This window comes from Embiotoca jacksoni, unplaced genomic scaffold, assembly GCF_022577435.1.
Source record: "Embiotoca jacksoni isolate LCO1_2020_lvr unplaced genomic scaffold, fEmbJac1.0.p SCAF_34, whole genome shotgun sequence".
In the NCBI taxonomy this organism is placed as follows: domain Eukaryota; kingdom Metazoa; phylum Chordata; class Actinopteri; family Embiotocidae; genus Embiotoca; species Embiotoca jacksoni.
The window spans coordinates 2,999,336-3,011,286 of record NW_027185386.1 but is presented as its reverse complement, the minus strand read 5'-3'; the positions used below and the strand labels follow the sequence as shown (position 1 = coordinate 3,011,286).

At 47.8% G+C, this 11,951-nt stretch overlaps 2 protein-coding genes across 2 annotated transcripts; one reads left to right on the top strand and one right to left on the bottom strand.

The window, feature by feature from the left end:
• The first annotated feature begins 25 nt into the window (after positions 1–25).
• On the top strand, positions 26–7,445 carry LOC138207858 (E3 ubiquitin-protein ligase TRIM39-like). The gene is made up of 13 exons (XM_069165416.1): positions 26–62; positions 2,533–2,662; positions 2,768–3,202; positions 3,424–3,528; positions 3,608–3,703; positions 3,834–4,067; positions 4,178–4,352; positions 4,472–4,561; positions 4,909–4,935; positions 5,130–5,156; positions 5,306–5,481; positions 5,706–5,861; positions 6,184–7,445. The coding sequence occupies exons 2-13, from the start codon at positions 2,543–2,545 to the stop codon at positions 6,388–6,390; spliced, it is 1,848 nt and encodes a 615-aa protein (XP_069021517.1). The 5' UTR covers positions 26–62; positions 2,533–2,542; the 3' UTR covers positions 6,391–7,445.
• A 336-nt stretch (positions 7,446–7,781) lies between these two features.
• On the bottom strand, positions 7,782–11,821 carry ube2m (ubiquitin conjugating enzyme E2 M). The gene is made up of 6 exons (XM_069165577.1): positions 11,540–11,821; positions 10,359–10,453; positions 10,212–10,250; positions 9,550–9,653; positions 9,353–9,416; positions 7,782–9,244 (listed from the first exon to the last, which is right to left on the bottom strand). Exons 1-6 carry the CDS (start codon positions 11,652–11,654, stop codon positions 9,104–9,106), a joined length of 558 nt encoding a protein of 185 aa, XP_069021678.1. The 5' UTR covers positions 11,655–11,821; the 3' UTR covers positions 7,782–9,103.
• Positions 11,822–11,951: the final 130 nt, after the last annotated feature.

Sequence of the window (11,951 nt, the reverse complement as noted above, 5' to 3'; positions counted from 1 at the left end):
GACAGTAACCAGAGTTTCAGGCTCGGTGAAAGAAGCAGGTTGACTCCCAGACAGGTAAACAGGTGAGACAAAGTTTTCTCTATAAATTCTTCTTAAATTAATTTTAAACAAACCGGGTTTTTTTGTTGTTGTTTTTTAATCTCGACAAACAGAAATCTTCCTGATTTTAAAATCAGATTTCAAAATTTCAAACCAGAAATCTGTTCCAGAGACTCACCTGAGAGCATGTGAGTTTATAACCTGGAGAGGAGAATGATTATCAGAACGATTCTTCAGATTATTTTATTTCTGCTGTCAATTTTTCTTTTGTGTTTCTATTTTCTGATATTTTAATCTGATCAATAACTTGTTTTAGAGATGAATTCAAACTGAAATGTGTCGTTTATATAAAAGTGTTCGGACTCTCTGTGACCAGCTGCGTCCTGTTACCTTTAATGATCCACCTGATTGGACCGACTCACCTGCTCAGGTAGGAACCACGTTCAGCTGCAGGTCATGAGACAAAATGAAGTCCAGGAAGTCTCTGAGGACAAACTGGTGATGAAGACTTTTATAAACTGTGACGTTAAAAAAGTTTGGAAGCAGCAGGACTCTTCAGGGAGACCGAGGACATAACAGGACGGAGCAGGTCTTTAGAGTAAAGGACGGACGGGTCAAGTGAAGGAGAACAGTTCAGTCTGAAATATTTCTTCTTTTTATATATTCTGCTGAGTTTCTGTTTCAGGTTGTAAAACTGCAGGTTTCATCTCGTTGGATCTTGTTTGATCTCTGGATCTCAATTAATCCCGTTGGATCTCATTTAATTCCGTTGGATCTCAATTAATTCCGTTGGATCTCATTTAATTCCGTTGGATCTCATTTAATCCCGTTGGATTTTATTTCATTTTGTTGGATCTCATTTCATCTCGTTGGATCTCATTTCATCTCATTGGATCTCATTTAATCCCGTTGGATTTTATTTCATCCCGTTGGATCTCATTTCATCCCGTTGGATCTCATTTCATCCCGTTGGATCTCGGCCTCGGTGAACCCGTCTGTTTATCGCTCTGTCAGGTGTTTCCTGTTCCTCCGTCAGTTTATTGAGCTGCGTAAACATGAAGCAGAAATTTTTGTCTGCAGGTGTGAAGACTTCTTGTTTCAGATGCTTTTAAAGAGAACTATAAAGGATGAAATCAGCTGATTTCACTCATCGATGTTTGTTTGTTTACTTTAGAATCAGATTCTTCAGTTTGTTGACCGAAGGCAGCTATAAGGAGATTTGGCTCCGCCCCCTCAGCACCTGTTCACAGGAGTTCAAACTGCAGCCCGGTCCACCTGTCTGTCAGTCTGTCCTTTTGTCTTATTGCTGACTCACCTGCTGTTATTTTAGGCGTTTATTTGTGTTTTTCAGGAGGAATGTGGTCTGACGTCTTGCCATGTGTTTGCTGCCTCATTTACAAATCCAACAGGTTGATGTCCACCGAGTTGTATGTTGATGTGTATCTCTAATTGCACACCATCACTCTGATTATAAAGTTCAATACGTATCCTCAAATGGAATATATAGGGAAACAGAACATTTCTAAATCGTATCTGGTTGATGAAATAAAAAATAAGAAAAAAAAAAACAAATCACTGCCGTGAATACAAAATGTATTCATGTGACCATTTCAAACAGAGCGGTTAGAGCTGCTCTTTGTTCGCAGTAATGAAAAGGAGGTTTCATCTCCAGACTCCCATTTGTTTCTTCGGTGGGCATGTCTGACAGGCTTTATTAACTCATCATTACTGTGCATCACGGGTTAAATCATGAAACTATCATAATGTGAAGTGTTCTGCTGTAGATTTGGAACAAAGTCTTTCAGCAGGACACACCTGGCCTTTGCTTTAATTTCCTGTTTGGATCCTCTTGGGCTTTTTTTTCTCTCATGTCTTTTCTCTCTCTGCAGGTTTTCTGGTTTTCTCTGCAGAGCTTCACTGTTTGCAGATAATGTTTGTGACATCAGTATTTTTTAAAAGATTAAACCTGCACGTATTCAAACAGTAGAAACACAAAACTTATGTCTTAAATCATTGACTTTTGCTTGCTGCAGTTTTCATCAAAACTCTTTATCAGATCTGAACTCGCACACATGAAACACGCATGTTCAAGACTCCGTGTGACTTCCTCTTCCCTGATGATGTCATAATGTCCACTGTCCTTTCAGAATAAAGCTCCAGAAATCCCCCGAGAAAGCAGAGAAACAAACAGTTCAGAAGTTTCCTTCAGTATCGCGGTGATCAGTGATGTTTTGTCTGATTACCCATGATGCACTGCAGACAGGAAGTGCTCACACACAGTTCTGCCAGCGTTAATGTCTAGATTCCATCAGCGGGGAGGACAGGCTCCTCTGAACATGTTTCATTCAGGCTACAGACGTCTGTTTCTGAGAACCAGTTCCAGGGTTCCCGAGGCTTCAGGGGCCCCCCGGACCTGCTCCTCAAGGAGGGACCCGGTCTGTCTCGGGGTCCGGTGTCTCCTGTCCATGACGTCCTCTCTTGTCTGTCCCCCAGCACCATTACGATGGCGGAGGCGGAGGCGGCGGTCCCGGAGCTGTTCTCGGAGCAGGAGCTCACCTGCTCCATCTGCCTGGACCTGTTCAACGACCCCGTCTCAACTCCCTGTGGACACAACTTTTGTCAGGTAAACTTCCACCTGTTCACCTGTTGGGTGGATGTGGGTGGCCATCTTGTTCTGGTGATGTGTTGAAGCCCCGCCCCTGCTCAGGTGATACCGTTGTGTCTGCAGGCGTGCATTGGAGGTTACTGGGCGTCCAGCGCCGTCTGCACGTGTCCTCTGTGCAAGCGTCAGTTTGACGAGCGTCCTCGGCTCAGCATCAACCGCGTCTTCGCCCTCATCACGGAGAAATACAAAGTGGCCCACTACTGCACCGCCGGGCTACCGACACCTGTCGGGAACGGGGCGTCGGGCGCCATGACGACCCTCGCGGACACCGGGTGCACCAACCCGTTTGCTGCGTCGTTGTCGGAGGTGGTCTGGTGTGACGTCTGCACGGGTGTCAAACAGCCCGCCGTCAGCTCCTGCCTCACCTGCACCGCCGCGTACTGCACCGAGCACGTGCAGCCGCATCACAGCACGACCTTCTACTCGAAACACCCGCTGATGGACCCGCAGGAGGCGCTCAGAGGGCGTACCTGCTCCCTGCACCGCCGCCTGCTGGAGGTCAGCGGGAACGCGCCCTTCCACGTCTTCTTTTTCTTCCATCTTCTTCTTCATCTTATTTGTTTACATCCTTCAATATTTCTCAGTTTCTAGATCTGAATTTGTTCATATTCTGTAATTATAATTATTTAATGTTGTAGTTCTGTTTCCGAGGAAGCGTCCCGCCTCAGAGAACCGGGGTCGTTCCTCTGACTGACCCTGCGATGCGTTCATGGTTGCAGGTTTACTGCAGGACGTGTCAGCGCTGCATCTGTGCCATCTGTGTCCTGGAGGAACACCGGACGCACAAGACGGTGTCGGTCCAGACGGAGAGACTCGGTAAACAGGTACGGAGGACCCGAACTGGCGGAACTGACCGGGCTTTGGTTCTCTGCGGTTCTTTGACGCGACCGTGTTCACCTGCAGAAACAGGTGGCGAGGACGGAGCAGGAGATCCTGAACCGCATCAGAGAGAAGGAGGTGCACCTGACCAGGTTCAGGAGGAAGCTGGAGGGCGTCCAGGTTGGCCATCTTTGTTTATTCTGCACCTAATGGTGGACGGGTGTGACCGCTGAGGTTCCTGTTTCGTACGTTACTCCGTCGTGTCAGCGGTAAAAACGCGTCGCTAACGTCGGTGAGATTTGTGTTCCAGAGTTACGCGGACGGAGAGCGCGGCGACGTCGAACACCTGCTGGATCAAGTGTCCGCCTCGGTGGACAGGATCCGCTCTCAGGTGGTGGGCGGGATCCAGAACCAGCTGGATGCTGTGATGTCAAAGGGGGAGGGGCTGGTGAACCGTCTGGAGGCGGAGCTAAGCCAGTTGATGGACAGGAGGGCCACGCTGGAGGTTCAGGCAATCAGTCAGGACCACATCGGCTTCCTGCACGTGAGACAACAACACCTGATACACCTGAACAGACCTGATGATCTTCTTCTTCCTCCTCTTCATGGTCTTCCTCCTCCTCCTTATTCTTCCTCCTCCTCCTCCTCCCTCAGAGTTTCGAGGCGGCCACCTCTCCTCTGTCTGAGGACCAGCAGGACGAAGTGGACGAAGACGACTTGTCTCTGCACTTCCAGCTGTTGGACGTGAAGAGCGGTCTGTCCGAGGTCAAAGACAAAATGGACGACATCAGGATGGGGGAGATCCATTTCAGAGGCTCCAAAGGCTCCTGTGAGTCCCACACTGATGTTTACAGATGTGTCTGTAGTTTACAGATGTGTCTGTAGTTTACAGATGTTTACAGATGTGTCTGTAGTTTGTTTCGTCAGTCTGTGATTGGTCTGTTTCAGTTTCGTCAGGTGACCTGGTGGCGGCTGAGAGCATGCTCAGTGTGAGAGGAAGCATGACGAGTGTGAGGAAGAGTCAGTGGTCTCTGAGAGGTGAGAGTCTTTCCATCAGGAACATGTTTGTTGTTTATTTGTTGGTTTTCATGTTGTTGTTGTTGTTATAAAGAAGCTCTGTAACATTTAATTCCACTTTTACAACAAGATCATTTAAATGGTCTCTCTGGCCACGCCCCCTTTCTGTTCTCTGGACTGTTTCTTCCTGAATCAGCCTTTTAGAGCGGCGCCGACGCCCCCTGCAGGAGCTAACGGGGTATCTAAGTACCTGAAAGTAAATTTTCAGGGCTCAGACTCTGAGTGATGAAAGACCGGGTCAGCTGTTTGTAGACTTTTATTTTGAAAGAATGACTGACTGACTGTGGTTTCCTGTTCCCCACCTCCAGATCTGAAGAAGAGCAAACAGGTGTCAGGTACGTCTGTCTGTAAACAGGAAGTTATAACACAAATGTTTCATCAGTTTTACTCAGTAATTACATCAAACTTTATTATATTATTTATTAAACTTAATAAATCTTGGTGGAAGTCCTTCAGTTACTCTGCGGCGTGTTCTCGGTGTTCTGGTTCTGTGTGAAGAAACGTTCTGATCCAGTTTGTTTTGTTTCAGGACACAAGAAGGCTCGAGTCTACATGGGTGAGTGCTTAACTCTCACTCTTTTATTTTGAAAATTCTTGAATTGTTTTAAATGTTCTTTTGAAGCCTCCACGGGGCACCTCACTGTCATTTATTTTTTGTTGTTGTTGACGTGTCCTGGTTGTCCTCGTTGTCCTGGCTGCTTCCAGAGGACGTGACCCTGAACCCGGTGACGGCGTACCCGTTCCTGATCCTGTCCTCGGACAGGAAGCAGGTTAAGAGAGGAGAGAAGCTGCAGTTCTACAGAAACAGCCAGCAGAGGTTCGACGTCTGGTCCTGTGTCGTCGCCAAGGAGGGCTTCACGTCCGGACGCCACTACTGGGAGGTCAGGACCGGGATCAGGGGAGGTTTAGTTGTCAGGACCAGGACCACGACTTGGGTCAGAGTCGGCATCAGGTTCGGGGGTCAAAGTTGGGATCAGGATTAGAATCGGGACCAGAACCAGAATTGGAATTAGAATATGGATCAGGCATGGTCATCAGGACCAAAGTCTTCTGATCCAGAAACCGGTATGACCCGGTGTGACCCCGTTGTGTCCGTGTGTTCCAGGTGTTCGTGGGCGACAGTAAGGACTGGAAAGTGGGCGTGGTCGGAGAGTCGGCTCAGAGGAAAGGCCTGTTCGACATGAGCCCGTCCAACGGCTACTACGCCCTCTGGTGGAGCAACAGCCAGCTGAGGGCGCTCACCACTCCGCCGCTCACGAAGGTCCGCCGGAGCTCTCTGTGGTTTCACATGATCTTCATGTCTTTATCAGCCTCTTCGTGTGTCCGCTTTAACGTGCAGCAGGAAGTCGCTCGGCTGTACGGCGACCACTTCTACCAAACAAAAAGATTGCAAACTTTTGGAGACTTTTATTTTGGCATGAGTGCTCTTATTTTTTGTCTTTAAGAGACAGGAAGTCACTGTTGACCAAGATGTATTTAAGAAATTTAGACTTGTAGAAAATGTTTACGTCGAACGTAAAAGTTTAAAAAAATGTCATTACGTCTCATCGTTTCATTTTCGCGCGTTTTTCTCTGTCCCGCAGGTGAAGAGTCATCCGAAGCTGCGACAGGTGGGCGTCTTCCTGGATGTGGAGGAGGGACAGGTGTCCTTCTACAACGTGAAGTCGGGCTCCGAGATCTACAGCTTCACCGGATCCTCCGAGTTCTCCGAGAGGGTGTTCCCCCTGCTGGGCACCGGAGACAAGGAGGTCCCGCTGGTCCTCATCACCACACAGCACCAGCTGGACTGAGGAACCAGAACCAGGACCAGACGGAGACCACGGAGTCATACAGGGACCGACTCGCGCCACAGCTTTGTTTTGTTGACACGTAAACAGACAGCCGTGTGTTACTGACGAGCATGTTGTCGATACAAAATCGTCTCCTTTTCATGAAAACAAAATATTTGTACAAATAAACGCTCGTTTACGGAAAGATGCGCAATATAAAAATCAGAATTAATATTTACATCATAAATAAATCGTTTGTTTTATTGTTTTGTTTTTTGGCACCAAAACAAAAGATTGAACCACGTTTGACAAAAGTTATATTTATATATATATAGCAAATTTAAGATGCTTTATATATTTTTTATAAACCCAACAACATAAAAAATATTGTTTGCATTCGTGGAGACATTGAGAATCTATGGAAGCCCATTTATGCCGTGACAAGAAAATCTTGTCAATATTAAAAGTAACCGTAAAGTATTTGGACTTATGACATCAATTAATCTATTGTGATACAAAATTTGAGATGCGAAGTAAAAATTATGATACTAAAGCAAAACTGAGAATACAGCAAAATAACAAAACTCAAACATTACTTTGAATGTTTAACGTACAATCTTAGTTTCCATTTATTTTAATGCAAATCCCAAATTGTTGTCCTTATAAGACTGATTAAATGAAAATAATGACATCTTCCTAACTTAAACAAGAAAGTCACAAATTTTTGCAGAATTAAAGAAAATGGCTTGTAAAATTTGTATTTTAAATTCTTACTTTCATTCATCTGAATCTGTATTGTTATTTTTATTGGCACAAACAGGTTTCCCATTGGTTTCAGCCACTTTGGGGAATTGCAATGACCATTTACTCTAAAAGCTCATTACAATTTTTATGACATTTAAAGAGACTTTATATTGTGTATATATTGATCAGTAATGGAAATAAAACCAATAAAAGTGAAATTATTAAACAAAAACAAATGTCACTGAGGGTATTGATTTGCATTCAGAAACCTGAACGATGTTTACATTAACTTTGAAAATAAGAAATAATAAAAGTGTTATTTGTGTTCCATAATCAGAATGAATAATTAATAATTTGGTCTACAGTTCTTTCATTAATTGTATTTTGTTAAATTGCAAATTAATGTCGAGGGCAGGGCTTGTGTACTTCCTGTTTTTGTGTTAAGTGAATGTAAGAACAGTTATAATCATTCAAGTTCATATTTTATTTAACATAAATCATATTGCAGTCAATGTGAACAGCTGGGGTTTCAATATACACAATAGAATCGTAACATTTTAAGCCCCTCCCCTCTTAACCCCGCCCACAACAAGCCCCCCCACCCAAAATGAAAATCAAATGCCGCCCTCCCCTGTAACCCCACGCACACCCCCACTCCTTTAAACAAAAACACACCGACCCCCACCCCCACAACAGCCCCGCCTACCTGAAACAATGCTCCGCCCACCAACGCTGTGTGTGTGATTCCTGTTTACTCGTGTGTGTGTGTGTTGTTTAGCAGCAAACTCCAAACTGATCGACTGTTTGCGCTCCGTGTTGTTCGCCACCACCCTGCAGTAACGGGCGTGTCATGTGGCCACCGGCGGTGTCATGTGACCGATGTCCCGCTCAGAGACATTTTTTTTAAGGCATGTGTGCTCCTGTTGTGACTCACGTGCCCCTCCCACACTAAATAGCAAGCCCCTCCCACATAAACAAGCCCCTCCCTCCAGTGTGGGCAGACATTAACCAACAGCTGGAGTCACTACACGCTGAAAAAAATTGGCAATATTTTTCTTTCAGAAAGGTTTTATGGTGCATCTGCTTACATTGTCAATAACAAGCTCCTCCCACTCTGACTAGCCCCTCCCCCAGTGCTGACATCATTATAGTGCCCCAGAGCCATTTCAGGCTGAAAACTGTCCATGTCTTGCTACGAGAAATTTTTTAAGGCGCATCTGCCCCCTTTTGTGATTCACAAGCTCCTCCCACAGTGGGTCATAAACCCCTCCCTCCAGTGCCAGGCAACCATGACTATAGGCACTGTCAGGTTGCCGTGGAAACATCCAGTTTGGAGTTTGCTGCTGGCTGATTGGTGTGAAACAAATGAATGAACGGCAGAGAAAGGGAGGGGGCGTGTCCTTCTGAGCACCTGTCAGACGGCAGGTGTTTTCGCCACACACGAAAAAAATAAAATAAAATAAAAAATCACGCGACTATCATTATCATCATCATCGTCATCATCATCATCATCGTTGTCGTCGTCATCATCATCTTCAGCGTTGTGGCGTTAGAAACTCACCCGAGCAACATTCACTGACCCCGCCCCCTCCCCCCCACGTCAGTCCTCCATCATCATCATCATCATCATCATCCTCGGCAGCCAGTTGCTGTCGGCCATCTTTTCAAGTCCAATCAGGTGTGTGTCGGCGTCCCCCTGTGGCGTGTAAACGGTTGAATGCTGCGTCTTGGAAGTAAAACAGAGAGAATTATGGGAGGAGGGGGAGACGGGGGGAGACGAAGGGGAGGAGAGAGAGAGGGGGGTGGTTCTTCTTTTGTTTTGAAACAGAAAAGCGTCTTCTGGCGTGCTGCTTTCTGTCATCGCAGCTCCTGCTTCATCCGATAAGCAGGATGGAGGAGGAGGGTGGGGGAGGAGGAGGAAGAGGAGGAGGGGTGAGGAGTGAAGGTGGAGGGAGGTCGGGGGGAGTTTGGAGGATCCCGGGACGCCGAGTTATTTAAGACATCTCTCGAAGTAAGTGGCGCCCACGTAGCCGCCCCTCAGAGAGCGATGGACGTTCTGCTCGAAGAGCCGCCGGTTCGTCTGCAGGACTTCTGCCGCCTCCTTGTTCAGCGGGTCCTCGGGGTTGGGCTCCTGGAGGGGGGAGGAGAGGGGAGGGGGAGAGGCCACAGGTGATCAGTACAACCCAACCTGTCGGGGGAGGAGGGGGATTAGATGATGAAGAGTCGGGTGTGAACTCACTAGAAATAGATACTGTAGACCATAGATGATGGAGTTTATTGTCAACACAGGCTTCCAGTCCTCTCTGTGGACACCAAGAGGAGAAACACACACACACACACACACACACACACACACACACATCTCAGGGTTCTGATTGGCTACAGGTGTCTCCTTCGTCCCGCCTCCTCTGAGCTGACATGTTTACATTCACTGACCTGAGGATGTTTAGGCAGACGTTTCCCTCCAGGTCGATGTTGGGGTGATACACCATCGTCTCACACTTTACCTTTGGGGGGTCGTGGGGGTAACCCTGTCCTACCTGAGAGACAGAGACACACACACACACTGTTCAACCCGGCAGTGTCATCGTTTAGCCAATGACCGACTCTTTTCTTCTGCTTCTTCGACGTTAGAAATAAAGAGGGCGGATCAGTAAGTTCAGAGTGTTCCTGAACGCAGCACGGCGGGTCAACAACCTTCAACCCTGTACGTGAACATTCGTGATGTCACCGCAGACCTGAAACTGGAGCAGAGAAACATCAAATTTTGGGGGACAAGTGTTCCTGAGCCCATGCAGTGATTTCCCACCGATTCGTCTCCGACACTGAGCGGGTCGTGTTGGAGGAAAACTGTTGCCGTGGCGAATGTTTTCCCCTCTGAAGGTCCCAGTGGAACTCGGTGTTGACAGTCTGACCGGGGGGGAACGAATTCACGGTGGCACAAAGAAAACCCATCTGGTGTCACAAAAAACAGCCACGATTCTGTAGTGGAAATCACTGCCTGGGCTCAGGAACACAGACGTGGTGAAGATTTTGTCCGCGGTGACATCACTGATGAAGAGGAAGATGAAGATGAGACACAGACGGGCGGTTCTCACCTTAAAACTGAAGACAAACTTTCCTCCTTTGTAAAAACCCTGCGAGACAAACAGAGGGAGACATTTTATCTTCCGGTTGGACGGATGGAAAGACAACTTTGACCTTTGACCTCCTCGAACAACAACCACGACAACGACGACACTCACCTCGTCCGGTGAGATGATGAGTCTGAAGTTGAGGAGGTCGTCGTCATCGGGGAAATTGATCTCGCACGTCTTTGGCAAGTTCAACTCATTGATGTCTGAAAAACACAAACGCAGCAACGTTTTTTTGTTTTGTTTGTTTGTTTGTTTGTTTGTTTTGGGGGGAGGGGGAAGAGGAGGGGAAGGGGGGGGCGGGGTATGTCAGCCGAACACGGTCACGACGGATCGTTTTAATATTTCCCGTTAAATTAACGTACAACGTGAAACATCTCAGGCCTTTAAAGCCCCGTCTCTACGGTCGCCATGGTTACAGCCTCCATGGAAGTCGTGGTGCGTTCCGGGACGTCCTGCAGCTTTTAGCGGGAAAAAAAAATAAAAACAAACCGATTTGGACCTTTTTTGTTTTGACGATATCAGTGTAATATTTTATATATATAAATATAAAATAATAATAATAATAATTAGGAAAGAAACACCCACAAAGTTTTGAAGAGAAAGCTCAGAGGAACCAACCGGTTGGTTCTGAGTCAGGTGGTCAGAACCATCACTGGTCAGGAGGCGGTCCAACACCTGCCGGTCTGTTCACAGGTGTGTTCTTGAGCAGAACCCCCCCCCCCTCCCCCTCCTCCTCCACCAGGTACCTTGAACCCGACCCTCCCCCCCTCACCCCTCTCCGGTCCTGGACCAAAACCTCTGGTGTCGTCATGAGAGGTAGAAACAGTGTTTTGTGGCTCGCCGGTCCGACCCTCAGCTCACCTGCTCAGGTGTGAAGAAGTTAGTTCAGAAACACAGCTGACACAGCAGGTTAGCTGCTTCGAGGCTAACTGGCCCCCACGAAGTGCTGCCGAGGTGTTGTTGGAGGGGGGGTGGAGGGGGAGGGGGGGGGAGGCTGGTTAGCAGTTAGCAGAATATGTTCCTGGTTTTGGTTCGTGTGGCTGTTAGCTGCGTGCTAGCTCTTCAGCCTCTTCAGCGGTTTTGTTTTCAAAAAGCAAACCGCTAGCATCAGTTAGCATGTTAGCTGCTAGCATCCATGAGTTCCAACAACACCGCTGGGTTTATCTCAGAGAGGGGGGGGAGGGGGGGGAGGTTAGTCTGTGGTTTATTGGTAACTAGTCAGCTAACCAGGGGATGAGGGGGGGGGGGGGGGAGGAGAGGGAGGGGGCTGGTGTTGTTAACCTGCCTACCTTTCTGTATCCGGAGCTGGGCCGCGCTGGCTTTCTTCCCCCCGGCTCCGGCTCTGTTTCCTCCGGCAGATTCCTCGTCTTTCTTCTGCTGCTTCAGGGAAAAAAGCTTAATCATCTTCAGTTAGTGGATGAATCGGATGCCTTAAACTTCTGCGTCCCCGGCGGCGTGCTGCAGTCCGTCTGCGTGAATAATTTCCGGGCAGAGAGAGTCGGATCTCGTCCTGGCGGCACCGTTAGTGTGGATGGGGCCGGCGCGTCTCTAATCACTGAGGGGCTAGCTGGGCTAGCCTAGCCTGTTAGCCAGCAAGAGAGGCCGGGCAGGGGGAGGAGGGAGAGGAGGGGGGGGAGGGGGGGGAGGAGGAAGGAGGAGGAGGGGGGGGGGGGGTCATATGTTGTGTGTGCGCTTCATAAA